Here is a 21,784-nt window from a genome sequence, read left to right as displayed (position 1 = left end):
GGGGGTGGGTCGGCCGTCACCATCTTTGTTTGGGGCATTAGGATGCCCCTGACTGCCTTCACGGCGAGGGCGGAAATCCCGCCCTATTCGGTACTATACGTGCGGGGCGGTCCGAGCGCACCCACCCGTGCGGGTCCCCGCTAGCGCACGCTCCGTCAGCCTTGGGAGCTAAGTGGGAGGGAGGAAGAGGAACGGTAGTCACGTGGTTTTAGGGACCGTCTCCTAATTCTGCTCCAGCACTGCTTGTGTTTCAGGGACTCTGGTCAGATATGTTCTCCCCACCCCCACGGGGCCCAGTACTGCCTAACCGCTGACCTTCTGTTACACACGGTCTTATAAGGCCACAGTCTGGAAACGGTAGGGAGTTGGTATTCACTTTCCTGATTTTTATTTGATGATGACAAAAGCTAAAAGTACCGTGCAGAAACCCTGCTCTTAAATAAGCCGGCTGGAAGCCTGGCGTAGTGACCACAGCCTTTAATCTCAGCAGGCAGAAGCAGAACGATCTCTGTGAGTTCAAGGCCAGCCTGGTCTATATAGCGAGTTCCAGGCTAGCCAGGACTACATACTGAAAGAGACCCTGTCAAAAATAAGTAAATAATAAATAAATAAATAAATAAATAAATAAATAATAAAACCCCAAACCCAGACAGGGTCTCACTATGTAGCCCTGGCCAGCCTGAAACTCACTATGAAGATAGGCTGGCCTTGTAAGCCACCATTCCCAGATAATGCAAAGATTTCAGAAAATATATACATACACTTACACCTACAAGAGAGGTTGGTGGAAATCAGCACCCAGTAAATACTGTTTACTTCTATTTACTTTTAAAGATTTTATTTTATTTTTTGGTATTTTTGAGACAGGGTCTCCCTGTAGCCCCAGTTCTCCTGGAACTCACTATGTGGACCAGGCTGACCTTGAACTCACAGAGATCTGCCTGCCTCTGGGATTAAAGGCGTGCGCCACCACACCCAGCCAAGGTTTTATTTTTAATTATGTGTTTGTGTGTGTGTCTGTGTGAGTTTACACCATAAGTGTTGTGTGCCTGCAGAGGCCATAGAAGAGTGTTAGATTCCCTGGAGCTGGAGTTACAGGTGGTTGTGAGTTGGTTTTATGTGGGTGCTGAGAACCCAACTCAGGTCCCCTGAAAGAGCAGTAAATGCTCTTAACCCAGGAGGCATCTCTTGTCCTCTTCATTTTATTTTTATTTTTACAGATGTGGGAATTGTGGTTGGGGCAGGGGCTAATATCTAATTGGTGGTACACCTGGGATTTGTCTGCAGGGGCCTACCTTTGCTGGGCTGATATCCCAGAAGTCAGAGTTTTTTAGGGAAGTGCACCAGGTGATTTTCCCAGGTAGGGGAAGGGCTCACCTTGTTGTAACCACTAACCCCTAAGGTCTTTCCTAGTCTCATTTCCCTGGAGTTTTGTATCAAAGACAAAGTTTTGTCTTCTTGCCTTCATTCATTCATTCATTCATTCATTCATTCAATGTCTGGCCCCCAGGAAGCTCAGTCTGGGAGCCTACTAATCTGGTTAGCAACTCATGTACCATAGGTAAATATGTTCTGCTCACAAGGGACCCTGAAAGTCCTGGCACCCACTTCTTCAGGACACTCACCACTGACTCCACATTCCCTCATTTACTGAGTCCACTTTAAGAGCTGGAATCTGAAGCCACCCTGTCCAGATTCAAATCGCAGCTTTTCTGCTTAACAGCAATGTGACCCAGGAAAGTGCCCCATTTCCGTGTGACTCTTTATTCTTCAAGTTAGGCCCCCATGCTGGTACCAGGGTTTGAAGAAGCATGCCTCTGGGCTGGTAGTCGACTCAGTAAATGGCTTCTAATAATCCTTCTGAATAGTGAAAGCGAACATGTCTCCCATTTTCATGACCTGAAGTGCAAAGTACACTTTTGCCAGAAGTCCCACACCTAGGAAGTGTACCACTCTCCGATTGAAATCCTGGCCACTTTACCCCCAAATCTATAATCAATAATCAGGTCTGGGAGAGTTTTGCATTAACCGCTCAGAAAAACAAAAGACAACCGTTCCGCCAGCCCACCCGCCCACCCATTGATCTGCAAAATCCAAGCCTAGGAGAGGGGCTTGGGTGTGAGCGGCAATTTGCAGACACTCCCTGCGGTGGAGATTGCTCGACCTGTCCTTCAGTCCCAGCCTTCTGTCGGTCCGCTGGAGGTGGCTCCGCTCGGGTCCTGGTGGAGTCGGAGGTGGCTGTGAGGCTGTAACAGTCTCAGTGACTCGGACCCTGAGTGATGTCGGAGCCGGAGCCGCAGCCGCGGGGCGTGGAGCATGACCTCTACCGGGACACGTGGGTTCGATACCTGGGTGAGCATGGGAGTTGCAGACGCGACGACCCTACCACTCCAGGACTGGGAAGCTAGGGTTGCCGGATGCTGATCTGGAGCCTGGAGGAAGGTTCTTAGGTCTTATTCAGCGTGGGCTGGAGACTCGGCTCAGAGTGGGCAAGGGACTTGCCCAAGGTCACACAACACTGGTGGGTTCAGCTCTGTTCTCAGGGCTCTGCTGGCCCAAGACGGAGACTTGAGCGGGCTAAGCGAGTTGCCCTCTGTCATGACCATGCACTAGCCGTGGGGTCAGAGAATCTGGACCCCTATCCCGGCCCTGACACTCTCTGGCCCTTCATGGGTCTCAGTTTCCTGTTCTATAAAAAAGACCTTCCCGTTGGGTGCTGGTTGTAGGAATGGAATGAGATAAGGCCCCTGAAAGGTCTCGGCACTTGATAAGTGTTGGATCAGTGGAACCCAGGACCAGCCATTCTCTGGCAGCCTGTCACCTCATTAGTGCAGACTCCCAAAACCACGCTGGGAACTCTAACCATTGAACGATGGGCGTGGTGCCTCTGTACTCAGCCCTCCAAGGTGGACTGCATCATAGGCGCCAGTGCACAGCCCAGAAACCTAAGGTAAAACCCCTTGACTGAGGTCACCCACCCAACTGCAGGTTAGCAGGCTAGGCTTAGAAGCAGTGCTGTCTAGTGCCCCCTTGTGGAACAGCCCTGGGCCTGAGAATTAAATGCCTTCTCCCTCCAGGCTATGCCAACGAGGTGGGGGAAGCTTTCCGCTCCATGGTGCCTGCAGCTGTGGTGTGGCTGAGCTATGGTGTGTCCAGCTCCTACGTGCTGGCCGACGCTATTGACAAAGGCAAGAAGGCGGGAAAGGTGAGTGTTAGCCTACCCTCCCAATTCCACCCTAGAGGTCTCTCCGTGTTGTAAAGTCCCCGTGGGACAGTCCGGTCGCCATAGCATCTCATGGTGCAGTCCATATTCTGGTCCTGTTTGTAGGGTAGCTAGTTCACCTCCCTCGGACTCCCACCATCATATATGGAGGTAACAGCCCGTACTTCACTCATGGGTGTGGACAAGTCCACCCCCAGCTCTGACTGTGGTACAGTCCATAGCTGCCTCCTGCTCTTCTTCCCTTGCGCCCCCTCCCCCTTCCCCTCATCTTCCTCCCGTGGTCCGCCCACATGTTCCAGTCGACAGGTTTCCTGTCTCTAAATGTTTCTGTATCCACCAGGTGCCAAGCCATGAAGCAGGTCGAAGCACCAGGGTGACTGTGGCCGTGGTAGACACCTTTGTGTGGCAGGCTCTGGCCTCTGTGGCCATCCCAGGCTTCACTATCAACCGCTTGTGTGCTGCTTCTCTCTATGTCCTGGGCACTGCCACCCGCTGGCCCCTGTCTGTCCGCAAGTGGACCACCACCACACTTGGGTTGCTGGCCATCCCCTTCATCGTCCACCCCATTGACAGGTGGGTGCCCTCTCGGCCTCAGGGACTAGCCATTCTGTAGGTAGATTTGGGCTGAGAAATGTGGGGACAGAACCCTGGCAACAGAGGCAGGACTGAAGCAGATAGGGCAGTCTGTGCCCTCGTCATATAATGTGGCAGGTACTTTGGCAATAAAGGAAGAAGAGTGTCTTTAGGGTGTGGGACCGAGGACAAGTGAGCTCCCAGAAGGAGAGTGTTGCAAAATAGCTAGTGCCAGGCATGCCCTGGAGTAGTGGATTTGAAGGAGGTATTGGTGACAGAAGTCAAACTCAAAACTAAATTTGTTAAGGAGAAATAAAAGTCCAGGGTAGATTGTTTCGGATGTGATTGGATCTAGGCATCCAAGTGATGCCACTAGGGATCTGGGTCTCCCCACCCTTCAGCTCCCCTCTCCATCCCTCCCCTCTCCTGTTGGCCTCATTTACTTTCCCCTCATGGGAGCAGAGGTGGCCCCCTGCACCTTACAGCTTTCTGTTCTAACAGTTTAACAAGCCACACCAGAAGTTTTTCCACAGTGATAGCAAAAGTCCCAAGGAAGGTGCTCATTGGTCTGTCTAGACTGGATGCCCACCTCTGACCCACCTTCTCTTTCCTGATTAGCCAGGCTTGGGTCATGTGCTCACACTTAGAACTGGAGGTGGGTGTCAACCAAAGGAGACCCATACACAGTATGAGGAGGGGTCTTTCCACAGGAGCATAACTGACCCTGAGCCTCACAGCGATCCTTGACCCATTGTGCCTCAGTTTCCTCAACTGCATAAAGAAAAAGAAGGTGGCTGTTATTCTAGGGGATCTAGGTATAGCCCAGGTGGAGGAGTATGATAATGTAGGTCTCCACCTGGATGCCATTTGTACCCTGTATCAAGTAACCTTAGCCTAGGTCCTGTCTACCCTCATCCTTGGTCACCTGCTCATCACCCCTAACCTTCCTGTAGGTCGGTAGACTTCCTCCTGGACTCCAGCCTGCGTAAGCTCTACCCATCAATGGGGAAGCCCAGTTCCTCCTGACTCTGCCCTGCTACCTGGCCTGTGGGTTGGTCCACTCACATAAGGGACTGTGGCTCCTTGACTGTCTATGGCCCTGGCATCTGGGTGGGTTGAAGCTGAAAGAAGCTTAGAGTCAAAGGCCTCAAGGAGCAGCTGCTGCAGTGAGTCCCAGAGGTGGGACCCAACCCTCTCTGCATCAGTGGCAACTGTTGTACAGAATGGGAGAAGATCCTGGCTTAAACCTGTCTTTGGATGGGACAGTTACATCCTCCCATGGAGCATAAGGATATTGAGGCCCAGAGAGGGCAAGGAATATACCTAAGATCACATGGCAAGCTGAGTACCAGGATGTCCAGCTGCTCAGCTAAGTTACTTTGTGGCAGTGTGGCTCAAGGATTCAGGGAGAAACACAGAAGCACAGCATTTGGGACAACTCAGGGCAGATTCTCCAGCCAGCCCATCCCTGCTGCAGGAGCTGCTGGGGCTTGACTGGAAGGTAGGACAGCCGTGAACTAAGTGCTGGTCCAATAAACCTTTAAGAAGTTGCATTTTCTTCTTCTTTTAAGGGGACGTGGTGGCAGCAGCAGGTCTTCCTGAGTGGGTAGACTGAAGGAGGAGTGGGCTCTTACCAAGGAGATGTTTCCTGGCCCTGTAGGAAGGAGTGTGGGAAGAGAAAGGGAGGAGATGACCCCATCCCATTCAAAAGGAATACTAGACCCAAGGAACCAGAAAGAGAAGAGCTGAAATGAAGGGTTAGGTGGGGAGATGAGGAGGGTGTTACATGGGGGGGGCAGTATGGCATCAGCCGGGACAAGGGGCCCTGAGAGCTCTGGCAAGGAGCCTGTACCTTGTGTTAGACTGTTTAAGAAGTGGTTGGAGCTGGGTATGGTGGTGTATGCTTTTAATCCCAGCACTCAGGAGGCAAAGGCAGTTGGATCTCAGTGAGATCAAGGCTAGCCTGGTCTACATAGTGACTTCAGGGAGACCCTGTCTCAAAAAAGCCAGAAAAAATGTGGTTGGAAAATGTTGAACAGGGTGAGGAAAAGAGTACTTTATTCACTGCTGATTGGAGTACTAACTAGTATAGCCATTATGGAAATCAGTGTGGAGGTTTCTCAAAAACTTAAAAATACAACTACCCTAACCCTGCTATACCATGCCTAGGCCTATACCCAAAGGACTCCATATGCTACCCTAGAGATACTTACACATCCATGTTTGTTCACAGTAGCAAGAAATGGAACCAGCCTAAATGTCCATCAACAGATGACTAGATAATGAAAATGTGGTACATATACACAATGGCATTTTATTTAGCTGTAAAGAAAAATGAAATCATGACTTTTTCAGGGAAATGGATAGATCTGGGAAGAATAATATTAAGCAAGGTGACTCAAACTCAGACAAAAACCTCATATTCTCCTTCCTATGCAGATCCTGGACTATAATGGTATCTGTGTATATATGCAACCAGATATAAGTGTGGATAAAGCCTAAAAACTAGAAAGGAGACCAAGAGATGATAATAGTAGGTGATGAGGGAGCTGGAGAGATGGATCCACAGTAAAGAATATTTGCTATTCTCCAACAGAGCTGAGTTCATTTCCTGGCACCCACATTGGGTGACTCACAGCCACCTGTAACTCCAGCTCCAGGAGATCTATTGCCCTCTTCTGGCCTCTGTGGTCTCCTGCACCCATAGACACACATATACACATGAAGTTTTTAGGAATGATAAATGTTTGGGGCTGGAGAGATGGCTCAGTGGTTAAGAACACCGGTTGTTCTTGCAGAAGACCTGGGTTTGAATCCCAGCACCCACATGGCAGCTAACAACTGTCCATAATTCCAGTCCCAGGGGATCTGACAGCCTCTCCTGACCTCCTCTGGCATTGCATGACATGGGTGCACTTACCTACGTGCAGGCAATACACAAGTACACATAAAATAAAAATAATAAAGTTTAAAAAAAGAACAAAGTTTCAAGAACAGCATTTAAAGCAGTAAGTGGTGAGGAAATATGGAGGTGGTGCAAAGGACACAGGAGAAGAAAAGAGCCTGGGGAGGAGCTACAAGAGGAGATCAGGGCGCAGTGGTATGGAGGGCAGGGGAGAATCACTAAAACATACTCTCCAGAAATGTCATGGAATTTAACACCTTAGATGCTAATTTAAAAACAAGTTGTGAGACTGGAGAGATGGCCCAGTAGTTAAGAGCACTGGCTGTTCTTGTAGAGGACCAGGGTTCAGTTCCCAGCACCCACATGGTGATTAACAACTATAACTCCAGTTCCAGGGGGTCCAACACCCTCTTTTGACCTCTGCCAGCATTGCATGACACAGGTGTACTTACATATATTCAGGCAATACATTCATACACAACAAAATTAAAAATAAACTATTTTAATAAAAAAAACAAAAATTTAAAAAGGAAGTCAGAGAAAAGCTTGAAGAGAGGTGTTTTACTTTGTTTTTCATTACTATGACAAAATACAAAAGACTAGGTAATTAAGAATAAAGGTTTATTCTAGCTCATGGTTCTAGAAGCTGGGAAATCCCAGAGGAAAGCGCAGAAGTGGCAGAAGGACTGGACTGTCCTGGCTAACCCAGCATGGGTGAGTAGTCAATCCATTCCTGAGAGCTACTCCCCCCAGGTCTCACCCCAACACTGTTACATTGAGGACTTGAGGGTCCAACAACTGAACTTTGCGGGGCACATAAACCATACCGAGGAGTAAGCCTGGGCCCACACACTGCATACTGAGCAACAGTCAGAGAGGTAGTAAGAAATCCTGACAGAGGGCTCTAGGCAGGAAGGGGTCACAGCCCAGGTGGGCTTTCAGATCTCTCTACCTGGCTGCTCTGGGAAACAGAAGAGCAGACCAGGTCTGAGTCTTACCTGTGACTTTCTGCTGTAAGGCCTTGGTCAGCTTACTTTCCTTCCCTAATTCTTAGAATTTAGATCTGGAAAGGCAAACTATGTTCTCTACCCACCTTCTGCGTTAGCAAGAGGGCCACACCAGTAGGGTGCTGGTCAATGTTTAAGCATTGACATCTCTAAGATATGAGGACTCTGGCTTGTCCATTTCCATAGTGAAAATGTTCCTACCCTGGCCTCTTTCAAGCTACCCACATGAAGTCCCTGAACATAGCTGGAAAGTGGCATACAACAGCGTACTGAATTGGTCATTGGCAGGCACCTAGAGGTGCACCCTTGTCTAAGAACAACTCAAACCACAGATGCTATCAGACCCTCTACACTGTGTCTGATCCTGAAATGTGGTCTGTGTTCAAGTTTATAAATTAGGAACAGGAAGAGGTTAACTACAATAACTGTAATGACAAACTACAACAGGGGCTGGAGAGATGGCTCAGCGGTTAAGAGCTCTGGTTGTTCTTGCAGAAGACCGGGGTTCTCTTCTCAGCACCCACACAGTGGCGGACAACTGTCTGTAACTTCAGTTTCAGGGGATCCAGCGCCCTCTTCTGATCTCTGTGGGCATTGCAGGACACAGGTACACTTACATACATGTAGGTGATATACTCATACACATAAAATTAAAAAATAATAAATAATGGGGCTGGAGAGGTGGCTCTGCAGTTAAGAGCACTGTTTGCTCTTGCAGAGGACCCAGTTTCAGTTCCAAGCACCCACATGGTGGCTAACAACCATATGTAACTCCAGTTCCAAGGGGATCTGACAGACCCTTCTGATCTCTGCAAGCATTGCACCACACAGGTGCACCTACCCTCTGCACCTACACTTATACACAAAATTAAAATAAATAAAATAGGGGTTGGGGATTTAGCTCAGTGGTAGAGTGCTTGCCTAGCAAGCACAAGGCCCTGGGTTCAGTCCTCAGCTCTGAAAAAAAAAAAAAGACAAAATAAATAAAATAATAAAATGTTTAAAAATATACTAGAACAACTGTAATGGTATACTATAATAAGAGTATTCAGAACTTGTGAACTGGTTATTTCTGGAAATTTCCATTTAATACTTTTAGACCACTGCTGATCCATAACTACCACATGGAAAGGAAAACCACCAATAAGAGCTGACTACTGCCGAAAGCAACAATCTCAATGGGTATCGGGAAGGCTGCTCAGTGGGTAAGAGCACTTGCTGCTCAGTCGTGAACACCTGAGTTTGCATCCCCAGAACCCATGTAAAAAGTTGAGTATGGGGGCTGGAGAGATGGCTTAGTGGTTAAGAACACTGGCTATTCTTGCAGAAGACCGGGGTTTGAATCCCAGCATCCACGTGGCAGCTAACAACTGTCCATAACTCCAGTTCTAGGGGATCCAACAGCCTCTTCTGTCCTCCGCGGGCATTGCATGATACGGGTGCACTTACCTACATGCAGGCAATACATGCATACACATAAAATGAAAATAATTTAAAAAGAAAGTTGAATGTGGCCGAGTATGTCTGTAATTCCAGGCATTTGAGGGATGGAGGCAGAGACAGGAGGATCTCTGGGGCTTAGCCAGAGGCACAGGGGGAAGAGGGGGAGGGGGAACAGGAACAAAATAGAAAGCAAAAGAAAAAAAAGAGAGAACCCTAACAATGTAGGTGATAGTGTAGTAAAATAATTAGGAAGCATTAACTTTTTGTGTATTTACTATCTTTTTATTTATTTTTTTTTTAACTTTTATTTTTTATGTGTATGAGTGTATTGCCTGCATGTATGTGAGTGCACCTGTGTCATGTAATGCCCCGGAGGTCAGAAGAGGGCTTCAGATTCCCCTGGAACTGGAGTTAAGGACAGTTCGCAGCCGCCATGTGGGTGCTGGGAATTGAACCCCAGTCCTCTGCAAGAGCAGTCAAAACTTGAAATTGCTGAGCCATCTCTCCAACCCCATATTTACTATCTTTTAAAAATATAATGTAGCTGGGTGTGGTAAACATGACTTTAATCCCAGCACTTGGGAGACAGATGCAGGTGGATCTCTATGAGTTCAAGGTCAGCTTGGTCTACATAGTTCCAGGTCAGCTGGGGCTACAGGGAGACCCTGTCTAAAAAAAAATGTATATAATGTATTGAAATGTTTATATTTTTTGGGACTGAAGAGATGGCTCAGTGGTTAAGAGCACTGACTGCTCTTGCAGAGGACCTGGGTTCAATTCCCAGCACCCACATGGCAGCTAACAACTGTAACTCCTGTTCTAGGGGATCCAATACTCTCTTATGACCTCTGAGAACCAGGTGTGGAACTCATCAAGTATTTTTTATCCTCCCTCGCAAGCCCAAAAGTCTCACTGAACATTATCTCCTGTAGTCTTTGTTATTATTTATAATTTCAGGGACCGGAGAGATGGCTCAGTGGTTAAAAGCACTGGCTTCTCTTGCAGAGGGCCTGGGTTCAATTCCCAGCACCTACGTGGCAGCTAACAACCGTGTGTAACTCCAGTTCCAGGGGATCTGACTTCTCGGGTATTGCATGACATGGATGCACTTACACACATGCAGGCAATACACTCATACACTAAAAATAGTAAATTAAAACATTAAAAATTAAATGTTTATATTATTTTATATGAATATTTAATAATGGCTTTTGTCATGTTTTGTATGGTGCGTTCTGCAGAAGGGTCATTGAGAGGGTTATTGAAAGGTGATGGGATCATGAGGGTACTAGTTTCATCATTGGGTTAATTCACTGATAAGCTCATTCTGAAGGTGCTGTTAGGGGGTGGACCCGGTTAGAGAATATAGGAACATGGGCATAGCTTTGAAACATAGATTTGTTTTTAATTTAAAATGATATTTTATACATAGCTACACACACACACACACATACACACACACACACACAGTTCTGAAGGCCAGAGAGATAATTCCAAATTTTAGAGTCTTGGATACTATACAGATTATACTGGGATTCAACCAACTAGTGATTAAATCCTAGGTAACAGCATCTGGAAGCTTGGCCTTAACATTGTACTGGGCATGGAAAAAGCATTTTGGCCAAGAGTAAAGCTTCACGTTTTGTAAATACTAGCAGCAAATTAAAATAAAATTGAGAAAAGGTCATGATAAAGAAACTGCTGGAGTTCTACAAATCCCAGGTTCTTCAGACTGTTACCACCTACGGTAATCTTGAAGTCACCTGTTAATTGTGTCAAAGTTTGACAGAGGATGGCCCACTGGAGCAGCCTTGCTGGGCTTGAGGATTGTTTAGCACTTGAGGTGAGTTTGGGATCAGGTCTTGACTGAAGTCCATCTGGGCCCCTTTCATGAAGGCCAAGCTATCACAGTCAGTCACCACTCTTGTCCCACCCTATAACCAACCATAGCCAATGAAAATCTACATTGGAATCAGAGAATCCACCTCTCTCCAATTGCATACTGAGGAATTCTGTCCATTCAGCGACTTCCAGAAGCCTCTGGATGCAGCTGTCTAGGAGGTGAGTCCATCCCTTGCTAGGCTCTAGGCTGGTAAAGGTCATGTGGTAAAGGTCATGAGGAGCCCGCCCTGCACTTGGGAAATGACCACTCTGAGCACCAGAGTTCTTAGGGACTGCCATCTTCCTCTGCTGAAGGTTATATCTTGCCCCCACCCTTTTCAGTCTCTCTGCTTCTCAACCACCATGAGGTGAGCAGCTCTGCCCCACCATATTCTCTCCATGGCTCTGCCTTACCACAGGCTCACAGTGATGGAGCCAATCAACTATGGACTGAAACTTCTGAAACCATGAACCCAAGTAAATCTTTTAGGATGTTTATGTCATACATTTCTGTCACCAAGATGGAAAACTGATACCGCTGTCTGACAACCAGCTCATGGATTCCTGAAAAGTCAGCAACTGGCTCTATCTCTTTCTTAACATCCAGTCCTACTCACTAGTCACTGGTCCATAAGCAAGAAGATGGGAAAATAGGTCTCAAATGGGCTTACCTCGTCCATTTTCAAAGACAACCTCTGCCCTAGGGGGCTGCTGAATTCCTTATCACATTAAAGGAGAGAGGGACATGACCTTCCCTAGGCAGCCACAGGTTCTGAAGACAGTAACAGCTGTACAAGATAATCACAGCCCTGCCTGGGTTCATACAGCAGGCTGTAGGCCCTGACTTGCCCAGGGCTATCCCTACCCAGGGGGCCCCTGTGTTGGGGGCCTCATTTCCCTAGCCAAGTTGAATGGTGAGAGCTGAAGTCGGGTGAACATGGCTATAGAAAACCTTGGTAGATACAGAGGGTTCCTCAGACCCCAGTTTCTCAGACTGTAGTTGGGTATGCTGTGAAGCTCTGAGCCCTGAGCCACCCTAGCAGCTGATAACCTTGATGCCCCTGATTCAGGCAAATGTCACCATGAGCAGAATCCATGACATCAGTGTCAGTGAACTGCTTGGCTTTATAGTATAAGAGGCATAGGCCAGTTAGAGCCTGGAGAGATAGTGTAATAGCAGGGACACAGAGAAGTCTGGGTGATCACTTTCATTACCTAGAACTGTTGTTCAGGTGTGGGGGGGATGACCCCCTGTCTCTCCAGATTCTATACCTGCAGATTCGACCAACCACACATCAAAAATATTTGAGAAAAAAGATGGGTGTGGTGGTGCATGCCTTTAATCCCAGTACCCTGGAGGCAGAGGCCCAAGGAGTCTGAGATCAAGGCCAGCCTGATCTACATAGTGAGTTCCAGGCCAGCTTGGCTTATAGGGAGACCTGTCTCAAAAAACACCAAAAGAATTTGGAGAAATGCATGTATAATGAATATGCACAGACTTCTTGTCATTATTTCCCACGTAACACAGTATATGACAACTATATGTGGCATTTACTTTGTATTAGATATCAATAACCAAGAGAAGATGTAAAATGTATGGGTATGTGTAGATTGTATGAACACATTACACCTGAACTAGTTATTTTTGCGTTGGTGTGACCACAATACCCACAGAAACAACTTAAGGGAGGAAAGGTTTATTTTGACTCATAGTTTCAGAGGGCTTTCTCCCATCACGACTGGGAAGGCTGTGGGAGTGTAAAAGACAGGAATGGCTCAAGAAGTAGAATATGAGGCAGGAACCAGAGGTCAGGCACATAACTTTGAAAGACTCACCCCTAGTAATCTTCTGTCAGCCAGGCCTCACCTCCTAAAGGCATCTATATAGGACCACCTGTAGGAGAGCAAGAATTCAGAACATGAGCCTGTGGGGGGGCATTTCAGATTCAAGCCATAACAGCACCATTTTACATAAGTGACTTGAGTATCCTTAGATGTTGCTATAGGGATGGTGCCCAGAAGCCAGTCCTCTAAAAGGGATGATATCTTTCTTTCTTTGTCTTTTTGAGACAGGGTCTCCCTGTAGCCCCAGATGTCCTGGAACTTTCTATGTAGACCAGGCTGGCCTTGAACTCACAGAGATCCACCTGCCTCTGCCTCCCAAGTGCTGGGATTAAAGATGTGTGCTACCACACCTGGCTTTATATCTTAGTTTCTTTCTATTGCTGTGATAAAAACACTGACCAAGCCAACTTGGGAAGGAAGGTTTATTTTAATCTTATATTTATCTCCCAGGTCACAGTTCATCACTGAGGGAAGTGGGCAGGAAATCAGAGCAAGAACCTGGAGGCAGGAGCTAAAGCACAGACCACAGAGGAATGCCACTTATTGGCTTGCTCCTCTGACAGTGTGGTTTCTTATATAACCCAGGACCACCTGCCCAGGGGTGGCACTGCCCACAATGGGCTGGACCCTCTTGCATCATTCAATAATCAAGAAAATGATCCATAAACATGGCCACAGACCAATTCAATGGAGGTAAATCCTCAGTTGAGGTTCCGTCCACCCAGGTGTGGCAAGTTGACAACTGACGCTATCCAGCAGTTGCCCCCTTTTCAACTTGACACATAGACACATCACTATTAAATCATTTCTTATCCCCAAGATCTCATGTTAATATTAATATTACAATATAAAACAGTATGACTTCAGAAGTCTGACAGTTCTTAAAAACTGAAACACTTCAAAAGTTCAAAGTCTCGGGGTTGGGGATTTAGCTCAGTGGTAGAGCACTTGCTTAGCAAGCGCAAGGCCCTGGGTTCGGTCCTCAGCTCCCAGAAAAAAAAAAAGTCTCTTTAAAGAGTCTTTTAACTGTGGGCTCCTATAAAATCCAAAACAAGTTACATACTGTCTTATTTTAAAAGGGAAGAACTGGGGACTGGAGAGATGGCTCAGCAGTTAAGAGCACTGACTACTCTTGCAAAAGACCTGGGTTCAGTTCCCAGCACCCACATGGCAGCTAACAACCATCTGTAACTCCAGTTCCAGGGGATCAGATGCCCTCTTCAGACCTCCGTGGGCATTGTACAACACAGGTGTGCTTACATACATGCAGGCAATACAACCATCCACAAAAAAAATTTAAAAATATATTAAAAGGGAAGAACTGGGTACACTTAAATAAATCGAAGTCCATCAGTGTAGACAACTGGGATTCGCTCACAATCTTCTGAGCTCCAAAGGGTTGGGCAGCTCCACTTCTCTGGCTCTGCCATCCACAGCACACATAGCTTGTCTCATAGGCTCAGGCTGGCTCCACTCCACACCTACCACTGCTGTTGGTGGTCATCCCATGGACCTGGCATCTTCAATATGCTGGCATCTCCATTGCAACTGAGGCTGTACCTTCACCAGTGGCCTCTGCTGGCTTCTCAGAGTGCCAAGCCTTGAATTCTCTCTACAACCCCTTCATGCTTTCAATACTTAACATTGCCAAGTTCTGCTGCCAGATTGATATGCAGCCTTGGCCCCCTCTGGACCACAGCTTCCTTGTGCTGACCCTGAGGAAATATTTCCCAGAAGATTTCACTCAATGATGTTGGTCACTTGTTACTCACAGCTGAGTTTTCAGCCCCAGCTGGCCAGCAACAATTATCCCAGTAAAGCGCAAAATGTTTCACTTCCAAAAATTCTTAATTCAAAATATATTACACAAACAGCCCTGATAGAGTCTTTGCTTCCCTTTGAAGCCTCACAAGTCAGGCCTCCATTGTCTATACCTCTTTCAGCATTATTTTCCAAGTTCCTACAGAACAGCTCACTGAGCTCCAAGCACTTTTCCAGTCCAAAGCTCAAAAAACTTTCACTATTCTCCCAGATACATACAGTCAGGTCCACCACAGCAATATACCGCTCTCTGCTACCAATTTCTGTCCTAGTTACTTTCTTTTTTAAAAAATTTTATTTATTATATTTATTTTATGTGTATGAGTGTTATGCCTGCATGTAGGTAAGTGCACCTGCATTGTACAATGCCCGCAGAGGACAGAAGAAGCTGTCAGATCCCCTGGAACTGGAGTTACAGACAGTTGTTAGCTGCCATGTGGGTGCTGGGATTCGAACCCAGGTCTTCTGCAAGAACAGTCAGTATTCTTAACCTCTGAACCACCTCTCCAGGCCCCCTAATTACTTTCTATTACTGTGATTACAAACACTGACCAAACCAACTTGGGGGAAAAAACAGTTTATTTTGTCTTACATCTCTCAGGTCCTCAGTTGAGGTTCCCTCTACCCAGGTGTCTCAAGATGACAACTGAAGCTATCCAGTACAGACTACAATACAGGGTTTCAAATAGTGTCTATGTGACCTCAAGTTTCATTTTCCTTATCTATGAATGGGACTGCTTGTAGCTACTGCAGAGGACTTTAGGGAAGGATATTAGGAGGACTAAACAGAGCACTGGAAGCTCCAGCCCATTCCTTCACAGGCAGCAAAGAGATACAATAACAGTATACAGTAGGCAGCAGTTACTTACTGCCCTTAAGAACAAGAGGCTCAGAGAATGACATGACTTTCAAGGTCTTGGGATTGGAAGTCCACAGTCCCCTCCTGCCTCACCAGCTGCCTTGCTATTGGGCTCCAAGGATCTTGCAAATCTAGGATTGGATGAACGCTGCCTCCCCAGCGTGGGGTTGCTCTCCACTTCACCAGAGCTGCTGCTAACTGAAAGCCATGTGGTTGATATAGGCAGAATCCTGGGGGAGAGCTGGGCCCTGGCCATAAACTTTCACAATTGGAGGTGTTCACAGTCAACCTCAAGCCTTGGCCTCAAGCCCTCAGGAGAAGGGGTGCATTTGATTTTCAGACCAACAAGTAATATTCAGTAGAAATGTGTCCCTAACAGTGTGTGGAGTAGACTTGCACTAAACTGGACATTCTGAACTTGGCCTGACAACCCTGCTCTGGGTGATGCATGGAGCTGGAATGGCTGCACCAAACACTCCAGTTCCAGAGAGGTGGGAGGCCGCTCTCCCATCTGCCTCTGTCTAGACAGTGACTGTCAGCTCTGTTGATGAGTGGGGAAAGGAGTCAAGCCCAAGCCAACAAGAGGTGGCAGATGCTGAGTGTGATGGGAAATTGCTGTTCTCTGGCATGAGGGGATGGGGCGGTCTCCTGATTAGATGGAGGAAAAAGAGATGTTTCGCCCACCCCCATGCCTTATAGCTTTTGTCCTAGAACATGCTTGGTCCCAGCATAGTGCCTAGTTTCAGGCAGTTCTCAGAATCACCACCGGGGGAAACACCTCACCACTTGCTAGTGTAGCTGGTTCAAACTGGTCATTGGCTAGTCATGTGGTGGCCCATGCCTTCTCTCCTAGCACTGGGAGGTAGAAGTAGATGACTATCTCTGAGTTCAAGGCCAGTGAGGGTTACATAGTGAGACCCTGTTTCAAAACAAAACACAACAACAGCAATAACAAAAAACACCTCTTAGTGATCTGTTCCTAGTGGCCCCAGGGTCTGACTTAAGCATTTCATGTGATATGGCCCCAGGGTTTTGCCATGCAGCCCAGGCTTATTGCCTGGAATTTAACATATACCTCAAACTGGCTTCAAACTTGCTTTTCTCCTGTCTTGGCCTGTGCTGAGATTACATGCATGCACCACCACAGCCTGACGATGTAGCTCATTTAACCTTTAGAACTTCATGATGACTTAGGCTTCTGTTTCTTGGAGTTGAAATCACTGGCCTCCATTTATGCAGCTGCCCACTTCCCACCTCTTCCTCCCGTCTGAGATACTACACAGTCAGAGCCAGAACTGACTTGGTAGGCTGTGTGACTTTGGGCAAGTTATCTAACCTCTATGAACCTTGATTCCATCAGTGTACAATTCTCCTTAAGGGTCAAAAACAACTTCAAATATTATAGGAGAAATGGTTGGAAAAACATTCAACCAGGGAAGGACTCCACAAATACTGGCTTTTACTATTGGGGCAAAAGACACTAAGCAAATGCTTGAACTGCTTCACCTGAGGAGTATTCCAGATATAAAGCGTGTGAATTGCATGGTTGAGGGATTCCAGCCCTAGGAATTTATTCAGCCAGACCTGGTACTCAGGTTTGTAGTCCCACTGTTTGGGAGGCTGAAGCAGGAGGATTGTGATGTGAGGTTGAGGTCCAGCTTGGGTTATATAGCAAGACCTTGTCTCTCTCCTCCTCTGAATAAAAGTTTATCTGGAGGAAATGCTTGGGTGACCTCCAGAAACATGCATCTGAGGGTAACTGTCACTCATAAATGTGTGGATAAATAGCTTGGGAAGTCCTTCTCTGCTGAAAGCTTAAAGGACTATTCTTCTGACCAGAGTATGCTGGTGGCTGCATCCCTACAAGTTCCTCCTTTGTCTTGTTAACTTTCTGTGACTCCTGATGGGCCCTAGGATTCAATCTGAACTCTCTGCATAAATACAGAAGGCCAAGTTCCAGTTGAATTTCAGATGGTATGAATTTATGTGTCTTTCATCCTGCACCTACCCTTGTCAGTATCTCCCCTGACTCCCTGCCATTCTGTGGATGTACCCTCTATATCTAGCTCAGGCTGTGGCACTTACCAGGAACACCTTCCCACTTCTACTTCCTTCTTCCTCTATCCTATAAGGTTCAGCCCCTAGGCCACCCCTTTTCCTGGACAGAATCATCTTGCCTTGGGCAACTCTCCTCATCCTGTTCATCTCAACTCTTTGATGAGAGTTATTAAGTGATGCCCATAGGGAACTACACTAAGCATTTCATTGTGAAATCCCATAATGAGCTGGTGTGGAGCATGCCTGTCCTCTCTGTACTTAGGAGGCTGAGGCAGGAGGATAGTGTGTTTCAGGCCAGCCTGGACTACATATTGAAACCTATGTCAAAAGAGAGAGAGAGAGAGAGAGAGAGAGAGAGAGAGAGAGAGAGAGAGAGATCCTATTTACAGCTTCATAGGCTTGGTGCCCCCACCGTCACTTCCAGGTGAGAGCAGGAAAACCACTGTGCAGTAATGTAACAGGGTAACAAGGACTGTAAATGAAAATTTCAGCTCTGCATGGTGGCATACACCTTTAATCCCACACCTGGGAGGCAGAGGCAGGCAGATCTCTGTGAGATAAAGGCCAGCCTGGTCTACATAGTGAGTTCCAGGCCAGCTGGGGCTACAAGGGAGACCCTGACTCAAAAAGACTGAAAAAAAAAGAATGAAAATTTCTCCAGGTAATGCAATGCTGGTGATGAGCCTGAAGCTCTAGCGCTGTAATCTTGGCAGGAATGAAAATATTCTAAAGAAACTTTCATGCCCTTCCTTTGGTTATTAGCCTACTGAAAACCATGAATCCCAAGAAATTGGAATTTCCTCAGGAATACCAGACTGGGAGAAGAAAAAAAGCTGGAGGCTAGTGCCAGCCAGAGGGGAACTTATCTCCCAGGAAGAGATATCCTAAGTTTAGACAACTTGTCAGGACCACCTTGCAGGCGAGACTGGAGCCCAGACAACAGTGATGAGCAGGACCACATCTTGGTCCCTTGACCAGGGCTGCTTAGTTATGCATATCTCTGGAACTTTATTTAAAGTTAAATCTCTGATCAGGATCCTGAAGATGAACTCGGGGTGAAGGAACTGTCGTCACTTGTCCTCTTTACTGTTCCTCTGTCCAAAGAGGCCACATTGAATACATCTGTCTCTGCTTTTTACTGCTAGTTGTCTGTTCACTTGGCCTGTTGTAGACAGGGCAATTGAGCTAGCTTGTTAAGGCTGCCAAGGCCCAGCTCTGAGCCTAAAAACTCTGGCGATAGCACTAGAAAGGGATCTTCTTTCCAAGAAGAGAAGTCTCATAGTTCTGATAATTTACAAATCCATGTTTGGAGAATTCCTGGGTTTTGTGACCCCCACCCCGCCCCCTTTTCTCTTAAAATAAAGTTTAACTCTGCTATAGGAAAGGTGGAGAAAAAGGGAGGATTTTCCTTTCCTCAGTTTTGTTCAAGTTAAGTAAACCCATTTCTCTTTGCCAATTCCTGTCCCCCAGTTTTGTTTCCATAAGGTAGGAGTAAAGGACCTCTGATTCTAGTTCCTTTCCCATAAGCCTTCTTCAGCACCAACTGGAGATTCTGTGCAGATCACATTTGAGTGAGGAGTTGGAGACTTTTGGAAGACTGAGGCACTGTAGACAGATGGTGGATGTCACAGGTGGGGGAATGTGAACCTGCTCAGCTGTGCCTTGGCTTACCTGTGGGCTTCAAGTGAGCCTTACTCTTTCCGTGACTCCTGTAGGTGTGGTGTTGCCATTTTTCCTTCTGCCATGGCTGCCCTCAGGGGGCTTCTGTTGATTGCCCTCATCTTGCCACTTGGTAAAGTCCTGGATTTCCTTGGGCGATGGGATGGGATTCCTCTTCCTGCTTGTCTGACTCTGAGTCTCGCCTTACCCTGCCAGTTGTGCCCTCTTCTCACATAGGTAAAAAATAGCTCAGTAGCTGAGTCAACTCAGCTTCCATTTTATTTTATTTTTATTTTTATTTATTATTGTTATTTTGTGTGTATGCGTGTATTGCCTGCATGTAGGTAAGTGCACCCGTGTTGTGCAATGCCTGTGGAGGTCAGAAGAGGCTGTCGGATCCCCTGGGACTGGAGTTACGGGCAGTTGTTAACCGCCATGTGGGTGCTGGGATTTGAACCCAGGCCTTCTGCAAGAACAGCCAGTGTTCTTAACTGCTGAGCCATCTCTCCAGCCCCCTCAGCTTCCATTTTAATAATACCATTTGGTATCATTTGGGTCTTGTCAGATACTGCTCATCTTTAAATACCTCTTCAAGAGCCCAAGCCTGGGAGTTTGAACCCCAGTTCAGCAGCTCATACCAGCTCCACTCTCCACTTCTGTAAAATGGGAGCAGTCACGAAGCTTGTCAAAGGTGTTTGGATAGCCTCTAATGGCAGTTGTATTTGATGTTAGTCAAGGTTATCAAAAAAAAAAATCCCTTCCACCCTTCCACTCCCATTACCTCCATGGGGACCTTGTTTGTGGCTTGCTCTCCAATCTAGCTGTTGATTTTTGTGGCTATTGGAGTTCAGTGGGCATTTGCTGAGATTTCCAGGCTTTCATGCTCTGGAACAAGGAATTGACAGAGACATATGGATAATAGTAAAAATAGACAGTTAATAAAAAAAAGAATCCACTTACAAGACGGGAAACAGGTCAGAGCTGGGAGGAAGGTTAGACACTTAATGGCAAAGCTATACAAAGGATGACATATTTTACAGGTCTGCATAGCATTGGCTTTCTCCCCTACGTGCTATCTGATACGTGCTGGAAGGCCAGTGGTGATGGTGGTGTTTCTAGTTTTCTTGTATCTTTCCTATATGAATTTTGCAGCATTTTCACAAGGTTTTTCAGACCTCACTCTTTACTTTATTCTCCTGCTTCACTGTGGGAATTTTCCAGTCTTGACTGACTGATACTATGGTCTCTCATCCCCTGAAGCTGTCAGTCTAGACTGCTGCACAGGGAGGAAGGAGATGAACAGCTTGGCTGTTGCCAGCCCTCCTAAGAACCACTCCTCCTTCCCTCATAGAAACCCTGCGTGTGGCCTGCCAGTACTGCCTAATGAGTCCTGGGCTGGTGTGTGTGTAGAGTGGGTTCCTAAGGATTGCTCAAAAGGAGGAAGACAGTGCTGGGTGCAGTGGTGCATGCCTTTAATCCCAACACTCAGGAGGCAGAGGCAGATGGATATCTGTGTGTGTGAGCCAATCTGGTCTACATAGTAAGTTCCAGGACAGACAGGGATACACAGTGAGACCCCATATCAAAAAAAGAGGGGAGCAGAGAAGGAGGGAAGGAGGAAGGCAGAATACGGACCACAGGTCACGGACCACAGGTCACTCCCTGTTTCCTGGTACACATAGAGCTTTATGTTACATTTTTCTTCTTCTTCTATTTATTTATTTATTTATTTATTTATTTATTTATTTATTTATTTATTTAATATACACATACTTAGAAGAAGCATTTCATTACAACAGCATTGACATATTCAATAACAATTTCCTGAGCTAAGACGCCTCTCTTTCAAAATTGGCTAGAAGAAGCATTTCATTACATCAGCATTGACATATTCAATAACAGTTTTCTGAGCTAGGCTGCACCTCTTACAAAATTGGCTGTACATTTTTAGGTTTACAGTTGAATTATTACGGTTATACAATATTGTACTCAGTATAAAACCTATAAGACATAAAATTAAATGAGGTTTTAAACTTTGAAAAGGATCTCCATTTCATTATTAAAATACACAGTTTCATACAGAAAAATTCATTTTTAATGCAATTGACATTAAGATGTTTGCGCATGCATTTCTAATCTCTATATATCTGATTATTACTAGAATGTTACAATTTAATGTAGGCTGGAGGCAACCTTCTAGGGGCATCTATGAGCCTTCCACTTAGAGAGATGGAGAGGCTGGCATCTGAGGGAGGAAGAGAGAGAGAGTGGTTCTGACAAAGATGGCCATCTTGCTTCTGACTCAGTTTCCAATCTTTGCAAGACAGAACCTGTGATGATTTGCTTTGATGTTGACTTGCCACAACCTAGACTCAAGGAGGGATTGTTTCCATTGGGCTGGCCTGTGGGGGACTGTCTTAAGTTAATTGACGTGGGAAGACCCAGCCCACTGTGGGCAGCTCCATTCCCTAGGCAGGGTTCCTGAACTGTGAAAGAGTGGAGAGAATGAA

General features: G+C 46.5%; 1 protein-coding gene across 1 annotated transcript; it reads left to right on the top strand.

Annotated features, from left to right (window-relative positions):
- The first annotated feature begins 2,148 nt into the window (after nucleotides 1-2,148).
- Mtfp1 (mitochondrial fission process 1) lies at nucleotides 2,149-5,347 on the top strand. Its single transcript, XM_008841056.3, has 4 exons — nucleotides 2,149-2,352; nucleotides 3,078-3,205; nucleotides 3,564-3,796; nucleotides 4,750-5,347. The coding sequence occupies exons 1-4, from the start codon at nucleotides 2,280-2,282 to the stop codon at nucleotides 4,820-4,822; spliced, it is 507 nt and encodes a 168-aa protein (XP_008839278.1). The 5' UTR covers nucleotides 2,149-2,279; the 3' UTR covers nucleotides 4,823-5,347.
- Nucleotides 5,348-21,784: the final 16,437 nt, after the last annotated feature.

Source organism: Nannospalax galili, unplaced genomic scaffold (assembly GCF_000622305.1).
Source record: "Nannospalax galili isolate Female #2095 unplaced genomic scaffold, S.galili_v1.0 scaffold259, whole genome shotgun sequence".
In the NCBI taxonomy this organism is placed as follows: Eukaryota; Metazoa; Chordata; class Mammalia; order Rodentia; family Spalacidae; genus Nannospalax; species Nannospalax galili.
This window is presented reverse-complemented; position numbering and strand designations above follow the sequence as displayed.

What these genes read in the sequence shown, in the direction of transcription:
- Mtfp1 (XM_008841056.3), top strand. Translation starts at nt 2,280, where the DNA reads ATGTCGGAGCCGGAGCCGCAGCCGCGGGGCGTGGAGCATGACCTCTAC. An exon ending in CACGTGGGTTCGATACCTGG is followed by an intron (nt 2,353 to 3,077) that starts GTGAGCATGGGA and finishes TTCTCCCTCCAG; the next exon opens with GCTATGCCAACGAGGTGGGG. An exon ending in ATCGTCCACCCCATTGACAG is followed by an intron (nt 3,797 to 4,749) that starts GTGGGTGCCCTC and finishes ACCTTCCTGTAG; the next exon opens with GTCGGTAGACTTCCTCCTGG.